At 37.7% G+C, this 23,440-nt stretch overlaps 2 protein-coding genes across 2 annotated transcripts in view; both read left to right on the forward strand.

Moving 5' to 3' along the window:
- Window positions 1–4,907, forward strand: part of Lancl3 (LanC like 3) — a 105,947-nt gene extending 101,040 nt beyond the window's left edge. The window contains exon 5 of the mRNA XM_027433167.2: window positions 4,748–4,907. Coding sequence (XP_027288968.2) covers window positions 4,748–4,907 — 160 coding nt within the window. The remainder of the gene's footprint in view (window positions 1–4,747) is intronic.
- An 8,123-nt stretch (window positions 4,908–13,030) lies between these two features.
- The window catches only part of Xk (X-linked Kx blood group), a 35,592-nt gene continuing 25,182 nt past the window's right edge, over window positions 13,031–23,440 (forward strand). Inside the window, exons 1-2 of the mRNA XM_027433342.2 lie at window positions 13,031–13,275; window positions 20,867–21,129. Coding sequence (XP_027289143.1) covers window positions 13,031–13,275; window positions 20,867–21,129 — 508 coding nt within the window. The remainder of the gene's footprint in view (window positions 13,276–20,866; window positions 21,130–23,440) is intronic.

The following is a 23,440-nucleotide window of genomic DNA, read 5'->3' on the forward strand; positions in this document are numbered from 1 at the left end:
GTTTTCTACCTTTGGTCACTGAAAAAAAGTTTAGCATATCACTGTGACTTAAAAATTAATCTTTATCACAAATTGAGGTTTTCTAGGTAAACAGCTTTGCTTGGGAACTTTCTTATGTGCTCCTTTGCTACTTCGATATTTTATTGCTTACTTCTACTTTTTCGTTACTACTCTCCCTCATTTTTCACCTTGTAATTTAGAAGCAATTTTTCAGCTTTATAAAGAGTTCTATACAATTTGGTTGGAATTTCAATGAATTATAGGTTATTTCCATAAGAATTATTAACATCTTTAAAATATCAAGGTTTTCCATTCAAGATCAAGTTACACCGTTCCATTTATTTCAGTTGAAAAAATGCCATTTGCCCAATTCTTGATTTTATAAAGTATGTCTTTATAATTCTTAGCATTATATCTTCTTAGCATTAAGATATTTTGTTTTGTTATTTCCAAGTTCATGACAAATGAATTTTTCTTAAGGAATCATTTTTAGGCTATTTATTACTGGTACTTATTAAATTTAAAAAACACATATTAGTATAGTTTATCATCAGCTTCTATTTTTCATGTAAATATGCATTGTTCCTTGTAATTATGAAGTTTTCATAAATACTATCATCATAGAACTTACTGATTCCATTGTTCTACCAGTTTTCTATTAGTTTCCATTGGACTGTTTGCTGTACACACATTATATGCAAGTAATTATGACTGTAACCTCCTTTCTTCTAGGCAGTCATACTCTGTTTGGTTTTCTATTGCATGAGTTTCCTACAACAATACCATTCCCATAACAAGCTTTAATAACAAGGAGAGCAAATATCATTGCTTTTATGCTGATTGTACTAGCAATCGTCCATTTTACCATAGTCTTTTGTATTTACTTTTTACAATGTATATATTGTTAGAACCACACTCCTATGCTCAAGGTAATCCAATAGATTTCTATACTGACTGAATGTAAAGACCAAACTCTGTACTTTGAGTGAGAGGTACAACAACATCTAGATTCCCTTTACCTTTGATTTCATCTCCTATTCTCTTTCTCCTTGTTCTGTCTACCATGTTGAGGTTCTTGTGATTTCTTTAGTATGACACATACAGTACACCTCAAGGCCTTAAATTTTGTTTCTCTCAATTAAAAATTTTAATTTTTTCCTATGTCTCCTGGCTCCCTAGCTTGTTTACATTTAGCTCCTAGCCCCCTTCACCTAGAATGTTCACTTTGTACATATATTTGCTAGCTCTTTAGAGTAAAGACTGAATGACCCAGAAAGTTCTTCTAGTGATAATGAATATAGTATTCAGTGTTAGAATAAAACGTAAACTATCTTTTATATTTGCATATGTGCTCTGAAGGGAATGTACTAGCCTTTGTGAGACTTCTTGCTTTGTGTGATGCAGGCCCATAACTGTAGCTATTTAAGAGACTTACACAAGAGGATCACAAATTCAGAACCTTCCTGGGCTACACGAAGGAGAGCAAAATGGTGATGAATTACAGAATCTCATGGGACTATTATAAAATTCAGTGAAATTTCTCAGAAATGTGGTTTCTAAATCTAGAATACATACATTGGTCTAGATGCTAGTGAATTAATTCAAGCAGGTAACCCCTTGTCAAAACAGTGACATTTTAAATATGAAAGGTTACAGACAGTCCTGACCAAATGGCATGTGCACTCTCTATTTAAGGCTTCTTTTAAAAAATGTCTTTCTGAGAAATGAAATGAATCCTTTAAACTTAAAAAAAAAGAGGGAGGGCAAGGCCAACCTGGCAAAGGGGTGAGACCCTCTCTCCAAACAGTAAAATTGGCAGCTGGTGATATGGCTCAGTGGTAGTGTGCTTACTTATCACACACATGACACAGCCTTTGAACCTGTCTCACTGAAATTTGACTTGTTTTTCAAATGAATTAAAAGGAAATCATTTTCGCATAATCTAGGATAATGACATTTGTCAGAGGTTCTTATGCCCTAAAACGTCTATTTGAAAAGATTGGGTAAACCTCTCTACTTCCTGGCAAGCCACTCTGAATGTTTAGAGTTGTAGTTATAACATTTTGAGTTCCAGAGTTCTTCATGAAATTCATTCTTACAGGTAGAAAATTGTAAAATGTAGATTTATTTGTTAGTGGACCACAAACTCACTCCATGGCTCAACCCAACTAAAGTAGGTCACTTTAGTTGGCTTTCTGGTGGTCATGCATGATGAGAAGGGTTTTTCAGTTGTTGAAAAACTTGATGTAGTTCTCCAGTACCACATTCCTATGACATTTGTGATTTCCCATATATATGATGGTCTCCCTAGTGCTTTTACTTGTTGTCAAGACACATTAACAGCTTTTCTTTGTCTTGTTTGTCTTTGATTTTGCTTATTAGTTTTATTTATTTCTCTTTTGCTCCCTACTTCACTAATTTCTGCCTTGATTTCCCACTATTCCTTTTTTATTTTGAACTTTGAAGTTGGCTTGTGAAGTAGTTGGTTTCATTATGACATCTTTACTCACATATGTCATTATACTTTTTTCTAATTTACTGTCCCCCCTGCACTACTTTCCCTTCATTGCCAGCTGGTTCTCTTCCCCCATGTAGCTCCCACTCTTGCTTCTTTTGTGTTATTATCTAGAGCTTAAAATGTGTAAATAGATAGCCTGCAATTATCAATTAATAGTAATTTAGAAATGATGGCTTTTTCTTAGCTCAGTGTTTTATAGATTCATTAGGTTTTTTTATGTACCGTGGTCAATATTGTCCATTCTTTTCAGTTCTATAATTACCATTCAGGCTTCTATTTTAACTGGGAATTGTTGAGAAAATTAATTGGTTACTTTGCCTTGGGGAATATTGAGTACATTTTTGAAACAATAGTTTTCACTTTATTATTGACAACAGTTTTCAGAAATGAGCAATGTTAATTCATTCCTTAGAATTATTTTTAAATTGTTTTTTATTAATTTTTATACCCTGACCAGAGTTTCCCCTCTCCTCTTCCCCCAGTCTCTTTACCACACCTCCCCTCATACCCCAATCCACTCCTCCTCTGTTTCTATTCAGAAAAGGGCAGGGCTCCCATGGATAGCAACCAAAAATGGCATATCATATTGTAGTAAGACTACACACCTCCCCTCATATTAAGGCTGGAAAAGACAACTCAGGATGAGGAATAGGATCCCAAAGGCTGGCAAAAGAGTCAGAGGGTAGAACGCATATTCTCATATTCAATTTCTTTTGCTGTAGATGGTGCAAAATATATTTTATATCCCTAAGTACTTAAAAATGTTAGTACGTATTACGCAACTACTAGATAGTGCTATTTACTGTGCTAATGAAGAATGCATGTTACTATACATAAGTTTGAATTGTCCTCCCTCCCTCCCTCCCTCCCTCCCTCCTACCCTCCCTCACTCCTTCCTTCCTTCCTTCCTTCCTTCCTTTCTTCCTTCCTTCCTTCCTTCCTTCCTTCTTTTTTAAACTGGTGCTGGGCTTATAGCTCAAAGATGGAGCATGCCCAAAATTTCTGGCTTTAATCCCCAGCATCTAAAAAAGATAAAAGAAAAGAACAAGCACACCAACTGTGCTTTCCTATAGTTGAGATCTTTTAGAATTCTACATACTACATGTTATACATTTGAAGACAATTCTGAGGTATCCAGACTGCCAAGCACTCAAAAGATGAAGGCTCCTCCAAAGTCATCTCACAATTCCTAATTATCACATAATTATACACTTTGAGTTGATTCTTAAAATATCTTGTTTTATTCTTCTAGAAGTATGAAATCTTATTTAAATGGTTGCATATTTAAGAAAACAGTTGATAGAAAATTGGTAACAAATGGAATTTCAATTTATTTTCTCCGTATTTATTTTTAAGCTGCCTGCAATAATTCCAAGGGCTCTATAAAAGATCAAATAAGTAATTACTCTTTATGGGACCCCTGTGTGGCTGCAATAATCTAAATTTATGACAATATCAACTCATAGGCCTCACCAGCATCAGACTTGATTAGTTTTGTTATTGATGAAAAATGAATAAGATCAGTTAAAAATGACGACACAGAGAGAGCATTTGAAAGGCTGGAAACTACTATACAATGTTGTGATAGTTAACCGAAATAAGAAAATAAAAATGTTTTTCATTGAGATTTTAGAGATCAGTGACTTGTTTTAAAGGCAGATTGTCTTAACAATAATGCCTCATAGTTGAATTTACTATTTGATGTCATTTATTATGAAAAGTTGCTTGCATCCTCCCATTCATCTTAGTTCTTTGTTGCCCAAAGCAGTTTGTGTAAAATCCTGCACCTTTTTGAGACTCTGCTCTCTGTCATGTATATATGAAACCTTTTTCAGAAATTATACAATCCCAGAAACACAATATATTTAGATTTTTTAAAAAGAACAATGATAAATGTTTGCTTCCATTCAAGATAAATAAAAGTAGGATGATTTATGTGACTTTTTCACTTTTAATTATTGGATAGTGAAAGGAATATAAATTCAGAAAATACTAATGTGCTTTGATTTGCAACTCCTAAAAATAGTTGGATTTGTTTGCCAACAAAATCTGTTGCAAAACATAAACACTTATATAACTGATCTCCTTTTTTCTCCAGAGAATGGAGTTTCTCAAATTAATTACATAATTCTGAAAAGAAAACGACACTAAAACTTTAACTTCACAAAAGAAGAGCATCCTGTGGCTGGTCATATGGACACACTCAAAACTGTTTTCTTCTTTTCTTAGGTTTGCTCAGTTCTTATTCACGGAAGAATTCAAAGCTGGTTCCCGAGTGCTTGAAAGCATATACAGCTTGTATGAAGGCTTCTCTGGCACTGTTTGCTTTCTCATTGATTTGCTACAGCCCAATCAGGCTGAATTCCCTCTCTTCAGCGTCTTTGTGTAGAAGGCTCCATCTCCCATTGCAGCCTGGCAGAAGTCCCCTGAGATTTCCTGAGCCTCCTCTAGGCAGTTTTCCACCTAATCCACATCCAATGGTATCACAACCATGAACCATCACATTGCTGCCAGAAGGATGAGATCAGCCTGAAGAAGACAGCGTGATACCAGACTGGAGAGAGAGAGCCTGCCAAACAAAGATGCCACAACTTATCTAAAAATCACAGATTTAACGGTCGGGGTGGGGGGCGGGCGGAGATGTAAAACCCAAGTTCAGAGAGAAAAGCAAAAGAAAAATAATGTTTTTCAGTTCGTGACACTGAAGGCAGAAGTGAAGTGGAAATGATGGGGATAGAATGCTAACACTTTCAAAATTGGGGAGCAAATTTGACCATCTGTTTATACCCTCCACCCCTAAATTCAGAAGTGAAGACAATCTAAATAATCTAAAACATATAAAATAATTTGCTCTGTTAAAAACTGTTAGCAGGGATCAAGTGTCAGGATGAAGGGCATGAAGAGAAACCCTCAATTGTCCTAGGCCTTTGCTTACTGAAATTCATGATTTTTTTCTGAGTAGATGTGTTTGCATATGTATGTGAGTTTTTTTTTAAATCACTATCCTGGGCACTTTATAAACATATCATAACTTATTTTAATCACTGAAATGTGAAGCTTCCTTAGGCCTTAGAATTTCTCTTTCCCTAATTTTCTTTCCTAGAGCTCAGAATAATAAGATTCGGGGCAGGAAGGAGTGTGGATTTAGTGACAGCTTAAGGTTAGTAGCTTAGGGGTATGACTTGTTTAGCATGCACAAGGCCCTAGTTCCATTCCTAGCACCACAAACACAAAGGAAGACAGGAAGCTTCATATCTAGCAAAAAAAGTGTTGTGTTGTTGTCATGTGTTTGTCTCAATTTGAAGTGTGATCTGTTTATTGTACATGCTAGTAATTCTTCAAATGCCTTTATCTTTGTAATCTCTATGAAGCTTTTAGACTGTAAAATATGCTCTTGGTGAAAATCACTCATCTCAAAAATCAGGGTAACTGCCACAAAGGTAAGTCATTTCTGTATTTCATAGGATACTGTGAAAGACATGGAATGAAGAAAATAGAAGTGGTTATAGAAAGACTGTTGCTCCATTTTATCCTATTAGATTAAGAGTGGAATGTGTTCCCTGGCTGGTCACCTTACCTTGCAAAACACAGGACATGCTAGAGCTTGGCTATCATACCATTGATTCTAGTTATCATATCAAATTTACTTCTCCTATAATCACAAGCTATAAAAATGTTTCATGTCAATAGTGGATTGCTGAACACTAATAGCAACTGTCACTCCATTACAAAGAACATGAGTTTACCGAAGTCCTGGTATTTAACCACTGAAGTTCAAACATCACATTAAGGAAACAGTTGTGCTGTATAGTCATCATTTCAGTAGTCATTAGATATTTGAATATATATATATATATATATATATATATATATATATATATATACACATATATATGTATATATATATGTACATATGTGTATATGCTGCATTTCTTCCCATATAAACTGAAGCACTATTTGAACTGTAAATAGACTTTGGGAGGAGTTAGGTAATACTTTGCTGCATAGAAACATTTGTGTCTGTTTTGGCTTGTGGAACTGTATGAACCAATGGATTTGTATGGGTTTGTGTGAATGTTGTATGTGTGATTCTGTTTTGGAAAAGAGGACCTCTTGAATTCATAAGATTCTCAACGAATCTTACCAAAGAAAAGAACTGTCTTTTTGTAGTTTATGACTCTTTGTATGTTTACAATCATCAACACAAGCTGGGACAAAATGGTTTTTGTAAAACATGTTGTAGCTTGTTGGCTTATGGTCCCATTTCATACCCTCAGATTTCAACATATAAAATTGACTTTAATTACCCATCTGTGAAAATACTGTTTGGGGTAAAACTTAATTAGATTCCAGAAGTTCTTTCTTGAGAAGGGCAAGCACCTTTCTGGAAGTTGTAAGTAAGAGTCTGTCCATGGCATGTGTTTTCTTTTGAAAGGACCAGCGACAGCTGCTTTGCCATCTCATTTCAAATGCATTTGGCATGGGCCCTACAGGCTAAAGATAATAAGCAGCCAGAATTAGTCCTATTATATTAAAGGAATACATGCTTTTATTGTGTCGGAGCAGCCACTCAATGTGTGTTAGGTGACTCTCCCTAAAGACTTAGAGCTAAGAGAGAGCAAAACAAGGATTCAAAGTCTGGCTTCTCCTTTCAAGTTCATGTATTCAGTATTCCAGATTAGAAATATGCAAGTACCATAGTAAGCAAATTACCCCTTCCCTCAAAGGTACCTCCTTTTAAAAATCTGCCCACCTTTTCCATCATTCATTATACAGACTGAAAAACCAAAGGATTAGGAAATGACACATAGATTTGTTGTATCTGTTATATTTCTAGGAGCTTTAGAAAAAATAGATCTACCTTTGTAAGATGTAATAGAGTGACTGTAACTTTGTGCTGATTGTTGTGAAAAGGTCACTATTTTTGTATACCATGTCATGTTTGGGTGTGGTCTTTCTGAAGTACCACCTCAGTAAAATCGAAACAAGGATACACTCTTTTTTTTGACTGCCAAACCTATCATTGAAACTTTCCATTTTCCTGAAAGAAAAGTACTGTAAGTTTGGGAGGGTCCTCTTCTATCTTATTTTCCCAAGAAAGGGAGGAGAGACATTTTCAGCAGGAAAGTAAGTCGTGCCATTTATTTCACTATCAGTTTCATGTGTAGTAACATTCTTAATGTTAAAGTATGTTCCCTCCTGAAGGCTACTGCGGTGTATCCCAGAAGCTCTCTTTAACACAAATCTTTATTTTGCTGACTGAAAATAAAGGATTGTGGTGCCAATAACTCAAGCAAAGGAGTAGCCAGGCCATAAATATATCACAAAAATGAATTAGGAAATAGGATTATTTAACACTGATTTTGATCCATACTTTAATTTGGTCCTCAGAGATGTGTTACCTTTAGGAATAGAATTATGTGGCTTGTGAGGCGACCCTGAAATTCTTTATTATGTCTCAATAGCTGGAATGACTAATCCTCAAATTTACCAAGATCCTGCAATCTTAGCATAAATTTGGCTAGGAAAGCAAGTGAGAAGGCAGAATCAGGGCTTGGGGGTTGCCAACCACAGCTCAGCATCTGAAGGTAATTTGTACATGTACATTTAATGGCACTAAGAATGAGTATAGTCTTACCAATACTTTTTTCCTTCTTCCTGGAATCTCTCTAATCATAAGCCACCTTCAATTCAGCATGTGTTATCATCTGTCCCTACATATCTTCATTCTGATAATTTTTTTTCTGTGTCTGTTTAATCACATACATGACTTCTTTTCTCCTGGGAAGGCAGGCTTCATTCATATCTCTGTCCACATCTGTTCTTAGCTAAGAGCATGGGGCTCAATGAGACTTGACTCCACTTTGGACAGAAGGGGTGACCTTGAGGTCAGTAGCAGCCAAAATTGGGACTATTCTGTAGTCAGATCACAAGTCCAGGGCAAGCTGTCACAAGAGTGCCTGTGCAATGAGAATAAGGTAGTGGCTGCATGTATCCTTCTTCCACTCCATAAATTGGAGTGTTCATATTATTGTTAGTGTCATAAAAGATAAAAACTGAAGTAGTTCCTACAACAGACAGAATCTCTCCCCTTATTTTAGGAATTTAAAGTGTTAATTAATTAGGACCTAATGAGTGATGCTGTTAAGATTTAAAAGACTACTCATTTTCATCTTCTTTAAATATTGAACCTTGTCCTTTCCATCTAGTTTCCTTTACAAATGACAAAGTCCTCTGCAGGATTCTCTGCACCCTTCATTTCCCTTTTGGATACCTGTTGTTCATCCATTCTGAATGAAGTTTAAAGAGTTATTTAACAGCAAAGCAAATCTTGTATATTTTTGTTCTGCACTGGGGTGGAAGGAGGGCTGGTGAATTGCCTGGCTCACATGAACAGGCTTATCTTTGTACTTGAATCACCCGAAAGGTAAGATAGCTCTTTCGTTACACAATAACTACTCACTAAGTCGACACTAGCTCATGACTTTAGGCTCTTACATAAAAACATAGATAGATCCTTCTGAGGTACCCCCAATACACTCCCTCTTGCTTTCAGAAATGATTCTAAAAGCACTCTAAAAGAATGGAGATGGGGAAACACCCGTGTATGTGTAAACAGAATTCATTCACATAGAACAATGCAGTTCTGCTGAACTCTTCTTCATATGTTTTGTGTGTGTGCAATATGTTCCTCAGTGTATAATCTTGTATTGTGTGTGAAGTGGCTGTGACTTAGCAATCAGTTTAACGAAGACAAAAACTCTATACTTGTCTTCAGCAAATGACCTTATTCCAACCAATTTTAGTGGGATGTCTGATACTATCCTGTGATGTTTTAATATCTCTGTGTAAGTGGCAATTACCAGTAAAATAAACTGTGTTACTGAATTTGGTTCAAGTTGAATGTAATAATACTTAACATGAGGATATATTCAAATAAGCAGATTGATACAGATAATCAGTCTTGTCTCTCTGCCTTTTAGGACTTTAGTATTTTAATAGTGGAGGTGTCTTCTGAAGACTGTAGCAGCAGTAGACCCCCTTTGCTCTTGAAAATTCAGTATCATTTGAATTAGATAGATGTTCCAGGACTAAGAGTAGAGCTCTCAATGTGTAATAGTTTGCTCTCAGAATTTGGTGAAGGACAGTCCAGTCTCTAATAAGGTAAGAGCTTTCTCAACTTGAAACTGCTTGGGGAGCTCTTGTAAGGCAGGACTGAATTTTAATCTCTTGGATGTAGTGGCACCAAACTAACTGAATTTTTAAAATGGGTTTTGTAAAAACCAGTGAGACATGCTGAAAAGCCATATATAACTGGGACTGGTCAAGCATCACATCCTAGAGTGAGTAGAATCTACTTCACCAAAAGGGGTTTCATTTTTGCACAGTTCACAATATTTACAAAAATATGATTATATCATCATTGGGTTAAAAAAAATGGTCATCTTTCTAATGGCACATTTCATAAGCAGCAAACCAGTGCAATTCCTTCATCTTTTGGGGCTAAGACCCCAAACAGTAAATCTTTATTACAGTATAACAGCTTACTCCTAATTGGACCTAAGAGTAAATGAGCACCACAGTTAAATGTACTATTGAATTTTGAGGACTTACTCAATAAATTAGTCTTACTAATAAAGTTGTTCTCTTTGCTGTATTTCTCCACATAATTATGAGTAAAACAAAGGTGTAAAAAACAAATGATAGGAATTAGTTACTAGTAATTTAAAATAATTTTAATTTTTACTAACATTAAATTCAACACCAGTTATATGTTGTATATAAAAAGAATTTTGAAATACAAAGAGAGGCTTTGTAAAAATGCCTTTTTGCCAAAATCAAGTTCTTTGACTTCTTGCTAATTATTATATTTCCTTAGGGGTACTTTGAGGTGTTTGAAAGATAGATTAGTAGCAGTTCTAATCTGAGTGCAGAACATTTTACTATATTACAAAATGTTATACTATGATATTTTATAATGAAACATACTTATCAAGTATTCTGGCATATTACATATTATTATACCCAAACATTACTTTCTATAAGTCTGTTACTGTGTACACATAATTTTAAAAAAACCACAGTGGGTATTTTGGTCCTAGTGAGGAAGTATAATGCAATATATGACATTGATTTTTAATGAAAATTCACTTAAATGTAGGGCAGGGAAACTAAGCTGTAAATATATATGTTCTTAAGGATAAAATGGCAAACGATAATTTGGAAAGATCAACTTCTAAGTGCTCATAAGATTTTAGCTTTTGTTATGTGTTCCTGGAGCTGGGAGGATGATTGTCAGTTGAGTTTGCTTCAGCTTCACAGAGGGGGTTCGCTGGAAGTCCACTGCATGGTGGAATGAAATCTCTTCAGAAGCAAGACTGACTCAGAAACTTAGTGATGCACCTTACTATTTTTAACTGCTGTTATAATATCCAAACACTGTGATCTTTCCAATGTGTTTTCTGTATCAGTTTTGTAATGTAGAAAATAATGTGCCATAAGCTGGACTTGATTGTGTTGATTACAGTGATGTCGCTGACTTATTGCCCCCTGCTCTGGTCCACTTAATAATGTAGAACCTGTGATAATCCTTGGCCTTAAAATCTGATGCGTAATCATTATTGTGTTCTAATGAAATTATTCTTAGCTACTCGTTAATTTTCCTTTAAAGCTAACTATGGTGTCAAATAAAATATTACACAAATACTCTGTGGAGTGCTGTTGGTGAGTCTGTTTGTGACTGTGTGTATCTGGATCCAGGACGTGGTGGCCTGCTGGGTTCTATAAATAGGCATTCGTAATCCTTTTGGAGAAAAGGCCTGGTACTTCTCACTTAGGCCTTGGCTGAATTCTCCCCTTAACCCTTATAAATAGATTATCCCATGTCACTCCAACCACCAAGTCAAAAGCCCAACTTGTCCTCTCCCTCCAACTTCATTCTTGTCGAGATCTTAAGAATTTTCATGTTTTGTTTGTGTTTACATCATTTTCCAAAATAGAAAATTGCTCAAGCTGACTGACTGAAAATTAATATTATCCAATTTCTTCATAGAAAATGATATTAGAAAATTTGAGGCTGCACGAGAGAGAGAGAGAGAGAGAGAGAGAGAGAGAGAGAGAGAGAGAGAGAGAGAGAGAGAGAGAGAGAGAGTTGGGGGGCGTGAGTACATTTTGATGTACAGGTTGTCCAAAGTTCAGTGAGTATACACAGGACCTGCACAGGTTAAAAGACAAAATCCCAGCACTGAGAAAAGAAAGTAGGCATAAATTCCAACCTCTAACTAAGAAGGTATTTTGCAAATGGATATGTTGTGCTTTAAGGGGAAATTCTATTTTTTCCAATTGAGTGTCAATGAGTGTAGCAGCCACTCCAGAGCAGGTTTCATGGCTAAGAGTGGTAGGCCAACTCAAAATGGACTCCATGGAGTTTTTTTTTTTTTGTTGTTGTTGTTTTGCATTTTTTGTTTCATTTTGTTGGTTTTGAAGTTGTCTTTTTGCTTTTCATTTTAGGTGGGTTTTTTTTTTTGCTTTGTTTTTATTTGTTTTGTTTGTGACAGAGAAGATAAGAGCATGAAGTTGGGTGGGTAGGGGAAAGAATTTGTTCAAAATATATTGTATTAAAAATTTTAAAATAAACAGTTGAGTGAAAAAGAATTGTGTTAGTCTTAGAGTTGGCATAGCAACAGAGGTATGTGTTGGGCTAGAAACTGCTTCCTTATTAGGCTCTGGTCTTTGACCTGCCTTGAGTAGTCACAGTTATACAGCAATATATTCTGTAGGCAGTTTTATCTGAAAACTTTGGCTCCCACAACTCCTTCGATGTACCTTCCCACTCTGTAGTAAAAAGACAAAGGACGTGCTCAAGGGTTTCAGTGAAAAGTTAAACGTATTTCCAGGTATGTTGCGTGCATGACAAGACCCTTATTCTTAGAAAAGCATTTCAGTGCCTCTGGCTATTTTAGAATGGCAGGAAAACCTGACCTGGTGATTAGCCGTTTCTTCCGCCCAGAAACCAGAGGGTGGATCAGGAGTTCAGACTCCCCCCCACCCCCAATTTTGGTTTCTACTGGTTGTAGTTTCTCAAGACCTCTCAAGACAGCTTAGAATGACGGACTCTAGGACCCAGGGACTGCGCGCGGGCCAGCTTGGTGGGCGGCCTCCCAGCGTGGTTGGGCACCAGCTGTCAGAAGGCGCGGGTTCGCGGCCAGCCCGGAACAGTCTCGGGAGAGCCGCGGGGAGCTGTGTGGCGCGCGCTGGCGGCTGCGCACAGTGCGCGTGGGCGTGTCCGAGCGGGGCCACGCTGCCCGCCCCACCCCCCTGTGTTGGTTTGTTCCCAGGCCCGGCTCCTAGCGCGCGCGGGGCCGTTTGGCCGGGCCCGCGTGCCCTCGGCGGGCTACGCTGTGCGCGAGCGGGTCGGGACCGGGCATGCTGGGAGCCGCTCTGGGAACCGCCGCCGCCGCCGCCACCACCACCACCACCGCCACCCGCGGGGCGGGTCTCTGAGGCGCGGAGATGAAATTCCCGGCCTCGGTGTTAGCGTCCCTGTTCCTGTTCGTGGCCGAGACCATAGCTGCCTTGTACCTGAGCAGCACCTACCGCTCGGCCGGGGACCGCATGTGGCAGGCACTGACGCTGTTCTTCTCGTTGATGCCCTGTGCTCTGGTGCAGTTAACGCTCCTCTTCGTCCACCGCGACCTCAGCCGGGATCGCCCACTGGTGCTGCTCATGCACCTGCTCCAGCTCGGGCCCCTGTACAGGTGCGTGTCGGACCCAGAACCGGTTAATCCTTAGGCCGCAGCCCCTGGCCGTTTCCCCTTCTACTGCCCGCGTCGAGGGACCAGGCCTTCCTGATGGGGACAGGTGGCCAGAACCAGGGCTGAGCCACCCTGCTTTCCCAAGCCTCACCATTCCTGTCTCCGAAATGGGACAGGATCCCAGAGTGACACTAAAACCGAGATGCCCTGGATTTAGGGAGTCATCATATGGACTTGCCAGTGTTTACTTCAATTGGACCAAAAAGAGCAGTAGTCTTTGCCTCTTTTGGTTTCCTCAGGATTGGCGTACGTGGTCATGGAACAGACCTTTGAAAGTTACTCTAAGCGCGGTTAAAGTCGGAGCTGTTATGGGTTATTTAACTTAGTTTATCAAACGCAGTGCACTTAACTGTGTACCATGCACGATTCTAAACTTAACTCTACCAGACACGATTCTAAGTGCTTTTTAAAATTTGTTTAATTCATATACAGAAGTCTAGAAATTCATGCACTCTACTTTTCTCTTGGCATGATGAACATTGTCTAGAGTGAAAACACACGTACCTCCAGAGGTGTGTTCTGACTCTGCCCAATTCTTAATATAGTCATGAAATAATGAAATGTGCCTTGAAGACAAGAACTTGCCTTGTGCCATTGCTGGGGGTGGGGGTGGGGGGAGGGTTGTTGTTACTGTTTGTGGTGCTGTGGATGGAAGCCAGGGCCTGATGTAGGCTAGGCAATGTTCTACTACCGAGCTACATCCTTAACTCTGAGAATTAATCTTTAGGAACACAAAGCAAGAAGAAATGCACAGCATTCAAACAGACTATTTTAATCTTGGAACTTGACGGTAATTTAAATGTGTTGTTTTCATATCTTTTACTAGAGGAAATGCAAAAGTTTATGTTCAGATTTAAAAAAAAACCATTCACAATATAACTTTGCATGCCATTTTAAACACAATCATTTTTTAGCTTATTGTACTGACTTACAGTTTAGCACAGTGATGGCAAACTTGGTAAACAGGTTTCCCATTCTTCAAGAGCCAGGGAATCCTAGAAAGGAGAGAAACATGCTTGTGGTAGAGAGAAACTGCTATTGGTGTTGTGACAGGGAGGAATCTGAAAAATGGGTGGGGGGTACTTAGAAAGCATTACAATCAGCTAGTAGAGAACCCATGTCCTTAAGCAAGCCCTGTGGCCCTGCTAGTGTCCCTGCTCAAGAAACTAAGTGAGATTTGACTTTAGACAAGGCACTCATCACTTACTGTCATCTGTGGGGAGGAAACTCACATTTGGGTGGAGTGACTTGGGAAACTGAGAATTCTCAAAAGTTACTTTTGCTAAGTGGTTTGGTTCCTACCTACATGCTTTAGCTGGGGGACTCCTTGCTGTGAAGTAGATGAAACTGTACTCACAGCATTTGTTCATCTATTATTTTGGTGCTGGAGGTTAAACCTAGGGCCTTAGGCATACTAAGCCATTGCTATAGGCTCCCTCAACTTCTGTCCCCATTTTATACAAGGGGCAAATGAGGCTCCAGAACAGGTTCCCAAGGCTTCCTTCCAAAATGCAATTAGGATCATTATGTTCTCTGTGTTCTGTAAAAGAAAGTAGAGTGTGCAGGACATTTTATCAGCAGTTCCATCTTTAGGGTTTTAAATGTTTCATCATTTGTGAACAAAATTAAAAAAAAATAAACAACCAAAGTAACCAGGCAAGTAAGAATTCTCTATCATTGTTGCCATTTAGAAGTGTCTCTTAACATTAAGAGTTGCTCCATACCAAGCTAATATAATATTATATATAAAAGCAGCATAACAACTATAGAGTCCAAGGTAATATACTAAGATGTTAAGAACAATAGTACAAAGTGACAGATTGTGAGTTTAGTTTTTTCTTCCTAACATGAATGTTTAACAAATTTCTCCTTTATTATAAATTCTTTGGTCATTTTCAGTTATCACAGTAATTTTTAAAACTTTATTAGGGAAAGGAGTCTCATATTCTGATATAGTTGATTTATGCCAAGTAAGTACTGGACCCATGATCTTTGAACTGAGATATACAAAATGTAGTTTCAAGACCCTTAGCTTCCAAATGGAAGGAAAATTTGTTAATTTTTGATTAACAAGACTTTAAAAAAATCTTAGTGGGATTTCTTCCTAATGATTGGTTGTAATTTGAACTCTTAAATCAACAGCTTTTCAGAAAGATCAAATTATTCTCCCAAACAAGGGAATCACAATTCTTTCTCCCGTTTACCCCTTAGCAGTGGGTTTTTAATATTTTAAAGTTGTTTGGGGGACAGTTTACTTCTACGCATTATGGGAGCCAAAGTACCATTTTTAGGTAGATGCTGCTTTTGAGTTTTTACAATATGATGACCCAATTAAAGTGACATTACAGTAGTTTACTGTATAGTGCTTGCCTTAATATGCTTGAAGCCCTATGTCAGATCCTCAGTATGGGGAAAATGGAGATCTGCAATACCTAACACTAATGACTAAAACTGTTAGCTCACTTCTGTCCCCCATTTTTCCTTCAGGGAGGCATTGGTGGAACTCTTTATTGAATTTATTTAATTTTAGTCTTATATTTAAATGTATAGCTACAGTTCCTATGGTTCTTTCTAATATGAACTTTGGATAGTGTCTTGAATTACCTTTTTTTTCCAATTTGAAGGACAATCTTGAAGTTGTGCTAGCTATTCTGGAAAAACAGAAGGAAGACTATCTTTTACCCTTTGTTTCGTATTACTCTTACAGTTATGTTAGCTTTCATAAATTAATTGAGAGGAGTAAATATAAGCCAGTGACAACTTCAAGAAATGCCCCACTTTTATTACTAGCACAATTTAGCAGATAAAATGAGAGGTGAAAAAATCTAGGTTTATAAGATGTAGGGCAAAACACTCTGAAATTGTTATAGAACATTGCAAAGTGATTCATATTAGTATTCCTCTATAGGGAATTTAGAAATAATTTTAAATAATAACAGTTCAGATTTGAAAAGTATTTCTTTCCTTTGCAAAGTACATACATCATTTAATTCCACCTACGGTAAAACCCTGTGAGCTCACTGACACTGTCTTATTTCTACAATTCAGCCATTGGAACTCTGGCAAGTAAGCAAGCAAGTGGCTTGTCAAAGTTTCACAATATTTTCTATTTAATCAGCATAGCTCTCTGATGTAGCTTCTCAGAGCATATGCACATAATATGGCTTATAGGAAATCATAGGGTTTCTTTGGAAAAAAGTATTTTCATTAGGATCCTTGGTTCCTCAAGTTATTTGTGCTGCCATCAACATGTCTAGTTTTACCCAGGGAACCAACTGTTGTTATAGTTGACAAGAGAATTATATTATGCTTGAGAAATGGAACTAAGTGGAAAAAAGTGGACTCGGAGTACTAAGTATCTACAGCAGGGATCGTCATGGGGTCTGCAGACTATGCTCCACTGGCCAAATCATGCCCCCACCTGTTTCTGTAAATAAAGTTTTATTAGAACACAACTATAGCCATCCCTTTGTATAGTTATTCCTCATCAACTGTTTGTCTGCAGAAGCAGAGTTAAGCAAAGACCCTGATGACCTGTAGAGCCTAAATACTTACAAATACTAATTACACAAAAAGCTTCCTGTGTCATGGAGTATGTGATATTGAAGAACTTCCTTGAATAATGTTTATGAAGGATGCTGGACTTTTACCACTGAGCTACATCCTTAGCCCTTACCTTGGGTGATTTTATTCAAGCAGCTCATGCAGAGAAACAATTAAAACAAGCTCTCTAAACAAAATTGGAATAATTGGATAAGTCTTGCAGAATTTTAAGAAAACAGTAGTGGTTTGTTTCTTATTTTTCCACTTAGTGGTAGTAAGAGGTCTTGGGACAGTCCTCAAATTTATAAGATATGATGTTTGAAGCTTTGTTAAGATATGCCAGGTGCAGTGGTCCATGACTTTAATCCCAGCACTCAGGAAGCAGAGGCAGGCAGATCTCTGTGAGTCTGAGGCCAGCCTGGTCTACAGAGTGAGTTCCAGGACAGCCAGGACTACATAGGGAAACCCAGTCTCAAAGGGGAAAAAAGACAAATATGTCACTTGGGAAGAGCAGTGGATTGTGAGAGACACCACCTCACAATTGGAGCTACCTGTGCCACTATTTTTTGGGAAACTTTTTTCATTTTCATGGTTGATCTCTGCAGTTTTGTTCAAAATTTCTCTAAATGATCCCTGTTTCACATAGTCCCCGCAAGCATCAATAGAATTGTATTCCTCTACAAACCCTTATTTCATTCATTCATTTCATAGAGCACCTTTTGGCATGCTCTCTCTTTTGTTTGTTTATTTTGGTCGTTAAAAGCTCTAAATTTGACTTTTATATCACAAGTTAAGAATATCTGTTAAAATACACAAGTTAAAAATATCTGTTAAAATAACAGAGAAACAGAAAATATATTTGCACAGTGAAGAAAATTAAAGCCTTTAATTCTACTGCCTAAAAAGAATAATTCTTTTTTTTTTTTTTTTGGTTTTTTGAGATAGGGCTTCTCTGTATTGCTTAGGAACCTGTCCTGGAAATCACTCTGTAGACCAGGCTGATCTTGAACTTACAGAAATCTCCTTGCCCCTGCCTGCCAAGGGCTGGGATTAAAGGTGTGCACCCAGCACAAGAGAATAATTCTTAATGCTTTTGTTTTATATCCTTACTAGTATGTATATGGGGCTATGGTTGTCAGGGAAAAGTGAACCCAAATTCCAACATTTTGCTAATTTCCAAAATTTATTTATCCCCATCAAGTGTGACCAAGGTACTAGTTGTTAACAACTTGTTTTACAGAATTTCTATTTAACAATTGGCACTTTTGAGTCAATATAATTCAATTCTGTCATTCCACTATTTATATGTATGTGTACGTTTGTGTAGTGTGTATACATTTAAATGAGTGAAGTTTTCTCTCAAAATTTGCCTTATCAAATATGATAAGATATTTTTATCAAATATGATAAATGTATTTTTTTATTTTAATAAATTGGATGTGCTAGGGATTGAATTCAGGACCTAACACATGCTAAGCATATCCCAATCCTGGGATTTTAATGAAAAATTATTTAATTTGATTGATTGTGTATTTGTGTATCTGTGTTGGTGTGCATGTGCACATGCCTTGGTACATGTGTGGAGGTCAGAGGACAACTTGGGAGAGTCATTTCTCTCCTTTCACCACTTGAGGGAGACCTAGGGTTTAAACTCAATTGCTCATGTTTGGCACCAAGCACCTTTACCTAGTAAGCCATCTCACCAACTCAGTCTTATGTTATTTATATTAGATATTTCCTAAACTGTCTGTTTTGAGAACTACATAGTATTTAATTGAGTGGATGTGCTTTGATATATTTAAGGATCCTTTCACTTTGAGGGCCTCTAAAATAAAACAAAGGGCCATCTTATTTTGCTGTTAGAAATGATGCTTGTTTAAATTCTTTCAGTAAGATTTCTTTAAATTTTATTTATGTTTTTATGTGTGAGTGCTCTGCATGGTTGGATCCTAATATAGATGGTTGTGAGCCACTATGTGTTTGCTGGGAATTGAACTCAGGACCTATGGAAGAACAGACAGTGCTCTTAACTGCTGAGCCATCTCTCCAGCCCAGTAAGATTTCTTTGTGAGCTAGTGCATCAGAAACTATCATGGGAACCAAAAGTACAACATAAATATTGTTCTGTTACATGTTGTGCTTTTTCTATTTATATGGGATATGCCTCATTATCCCATTTAGATAGTGAGCACCTCTGAATGAATAAAGTGGAAGTCTTCAAGCTATCTTAGTAAAGTACATCTGCTGTTACTACCTCTTTAAGAATAAATACTGTGACCATTTTATTCTGTCTCCTACAACTTGCCATTTTCGATGGAACAACAGTTTTAAGGGATGTTCATTCATCAGTCAAAAGTTTAAATTTTGGAGTAAGTGGGCTTGAATTCATGAACTAAACTTTATTATCATTTCTTCCAAACAATCTAGATGCTGCCATGCCAAGCATCTTTGATTGAATGTATATTCCAAAACAGTAGACACACTTTCCCTGATACACAAACCACACAACTTCTTTCCCCTAGAAATAAGTGAACAAAGGTAATAATCATGAAATATGTCCACTTTGTGCTCACCAGAAAGGTTGTTATATTTCTTTTCATGCTTCAAAAAGAAGGGCTTATTTTACTATTTCAAATTATAAATGTACTTAGGTTGTCATAGATAACTCCAGGTGATATTATAAAGTTAACAACATTCAATAAATCTAATGAAACCACAAAATCCAGCAGCATTATAAGATTGTTATGAAAGTGCCTGTTTTAGGTCAGAAATGTCAATGTTTAAACCCAAGGGAAAATCTGTTTTTCCTAGCACTTTATTATGTAAGTTTTCAAATACACAGAAGAAATTCTTAATGACTTGTACACCCAAGTACCTACAACCTAGATTCTATAATTAACATTTTGTTTCATGTATCTTTCCATCTCTCCATCCATCAATTCATTCTCAATCTCTCTTTCCCTCTCTTCCCATCTATGTGTGTGTCTCTCTCAGTGTGTATGTATGTATGCTTCAAAGCAAATCATAGGCACCGGTACTTTTTCTTTCCATCAGTATCTATTTATAATATTATCTAGAGAGAAACATTTTAGTTACTAGTTAAGGATGTGTCCCTAGAGCAGGCTTGGGAGTCCTTAAATAAGACATTTGCCAAGCCCTGGGCATGTTTGGATTTAGCCACAGCCGATATGGGTTCATTAGGATAAAGAAATAGGTAATATGTTGTGGTCTTCCAATGAAATTCTAAATGGCAAACAACTCTGTGCTGTATAATTAGCCAACTTTATTCTTCTTTATGTTCCCTCTCTCCCTCCCTCCCTCTCTCCCTCCCTCCCCCTCCCCCTCCCCCTCCCTCCCTCCCTCCCTCCCTCCCCTCCACCTTACTGTAGCCCAGGCTCATTTGCTCACTGTGTAGCTGAAGCTGGCCTAGAACTCTTTGACAAGCATTCTGCCCTAGCCTCAAGACTGTAGAGTCTAGAGAGTGCTGAGATTATAGGAGTGAGCCTGCATTTTTTAAAAAGTAGGTTGGTTTGTGGCGTCAGTTTTATGTGGAACATAAACACACACACAGTCTTACATCCTTTAGTCCTCTTTCGCTGCAGGATGTTAAAAACAGGTATTTTCTCTGTTTTATTATTGAGGGGGAAAGTTCAGAATGTAAGGGCTTTGCTTACAGCTGCACAGCTAATGTGTGTCAGGAAGAAACACTAAACATTTTTCTGTGACTCTAGAGTGTCAGTTACTTCCCATTCTCTTGTTTTCTTTGCCTTGGTAGCTTTCAATGTCACCTTTGCTTGATTCTCACTCAGTTCCCAGTGGCTTACTGCTGGCCTTGTACAAGATTGACTCCTTAGATCCTGAGAGTGAATGATTTAGAATAGCCGGACAAGGGTTTGAAAATTAGGCTAAGTGAAATTTGGATGACTGCAAAAGGACAGAATTCACTAATTCTGCCATTCACTAATTCTGTGACTCGTTAATTTGTTTCTAGATGTTTTGAAGTCTTTTGCCTCTACTGTCAGTCCAGCCAGAACGAAGAACCTTATGTGAGCATCACCAAGAAACGGCAAATGCCAAAAGATGGCCTTACAGAGGAGGTCGAGAAGGAGGTGGGCCAGGCAGAAGGCAAGATGTTTACCCATCGCTCTGCCTTCAGTCGGGCATCCGTGATCCAGGCTTTCCTAGGTTCTGCCCCACAACTGACACTGCAGCTGTACATTACTGTCCTACAGCAGAGCTTCACTACTGGCAGATGTATGTATGCATGATTTCTAAAACCATTTCTGCTTACATTTGAGGTTCAAGCTGAGAAGCAAAACAGTTTGTATTCAGGTGAAGTCCATTTATATGTTCATTCATTCTGAATCTATGTCCTGTTCGATAACCTAAAATCAGTGAGTTAAACTGATAACATTTGAGGGGGCGGGACGTGTATGAATCCATATTTTGTCCAGGGCTCAAAAAGAAAAGTTCACTTGTGCTCTAGTTCGGAGCAGCTGAGGTGGCTCAAATATGTGGGAGTTAGAATTCATTGAAGATTCATCACTGCCTTCTTAGAGTCTCGCCTATTTTGCATGTGGGGAGAGTTTGGGCTTCCTCACAGCATGGTATTGCTTCCAAGTGTGAAACTGACATCTTTTGTGACCTTGACTTAGGAATCATGGTGCCAGCTACATAACTGAAGGGTTCTTTTCTCTTTTTTGCAGTTTAGTGTGTAGAACAAACTTAATACTTTTAGTATATTTACAGTGTTGTGCCAAGATAACTGTTATCTATCATTTTAGATTCTAAAATTTAGAGCATTTTCATCATGTCAAGAAAAAACCTACACATTATCAGTTAGTATTTTCCTTGCTTTCTATCCCTTAGCAACCATGAATCTTCTTGCAATTTCTATGGATTTGTTTGTTTTGCCTATTTCATGTAAATAACATCATGTACTATTAGAAAATTTTCCTGTAGTTAACAAATAACAGACTCGTTGGCCATCATTTGAGTCCCTCAGTTTAGTCAATTTTCAGCAGAAGCATGATCAAGTCTCTGGGATCTTGGAGGATATGTTGGTCTTAAACCCAGGTTAGAATTCTAAAATTGCTCTGCTCTGCTGGCTCTGGGAAGGTCCAGACAGCTTACCATTTGCCTTGCCAGGGTTGAGAGTAGTACCCTTTTTCAGTCTACTATAGTCTGTAATAATTGTTCCATGAACATGTATTTTATGCCACGTACTGTAGGAACCTCGTAACATTTGTTTCTCATGGTTTCCTGTGAGGTAGAGGATGTTCTTTTCACCTACAGTCTACTAGAGGAACCATGAGCTAAGATTAGATTTGTGTGGTTTCATTCATGGATGCAGTGAAGATTTATTGAGTATGCTCTGTGTTCTAGTCTCTGTGTTTGTTTGTCTCTGAGGATAAAGTGTTAGTGAAATAGACAGGCTCCTGTCACCTTGGAAGAAAATGACAGACATGAGATAAATGATTGATCATGTATTTATTTTATTTCTGATAACTTGTGCAAAGTAAAAGTTAAGGAGACTGTGTGGATTCTAATCAGTCTTGGAAATGAGTCAAAATTTTCCAGAAGATAGACTTATATTTTAAAATGACCAATGAGGCAGAGAAGCTAGATGAAGGAAAAGCAGTATAGAGCGTCTTAGGATTTAAAATGATAATCTACATGCAGTGGGAAGTCACTGATGAGTTTCAAGCAATCCAGTGTCATAAGCAGATTTAGTGTTAGAAAATGACTACTCTGGGAAATGAATTGGAAGACAGTAAGAGAAGTAATAGGAAGGACAGTAAGTGGGCCAGTAGAATTTCTGAGGTGACAGTGATAATGTGTTGGAATAAAATAGTCATAATGAATTCTTGGAACAGTATTAAAAATATGGGAAAGGAGTGACTGATAATTACATATGAAGGGGAAGCAGAGGAGGTGCCAGGAGTGTTTCTAGGCCCTTGCTACAGTTATAGTCATGGAAGCTCTTTGGACAAAGAGCAGGTTTCTGTGGCATTTTTTTTTAAATTTAAAACTTACAATTTTCATAAAATGAACATATTTAAAGATTCCATTTAGATCATGAGAGAAAAAGATGTTAAAACTTCCTCAAAAGATAGACAAAGAGAAGATATGGGGATATAAAAAGGAATATTTAAATGGGTGTGTAAAGGGAGATAAGTCTGTTTTCAGTGGATGTTAGGGTTAGGGATATGGGTCAGTAGAGAGTGCTTACCTAGCATGCACATGGCCTTCAGTTCGGTTTTTGGTACCATAGAAGAAGAAAGACAAAAGAACAGAAAAAACACAAAAGGGGCTAGGAGTTTATCATAGCTCAGTTGGTAACATGTTTACTTAGTATTCATGAAGCCCCAGAACCACACAAGCCAAGTGTGGTGGTGCACACTTATATTACAGCACTTGGGGGCAGGAATATCAGAAGTCTAAGGTTTCTTGGTGCCAGCCTGCTATGTATGACAGATACCCTGTCTCAAAAAGAGGTGGGGGTCTTGAATGTGGTTTAGTTGCTAGACTGCTTGCCTAACATGCCTGCACTAGCACAGAATAA

This window comes from Cricetulus griseus, chromosome X (assembly GCF_003668045.3).
Source record: "Cricetulus griseus strain 17A/GY chromosome X, alternate assembly CriGri-PICRH-1.0, whole genome shotgun sequence".
In the NCBI taxonomy this organism is placed as follows: domain Eukaryota; kingdom Metazoa; phylum Chordata; class Mammalia; order Rodentia; family Cricetidae; genus Cricetulus; species Cricetulus griseus.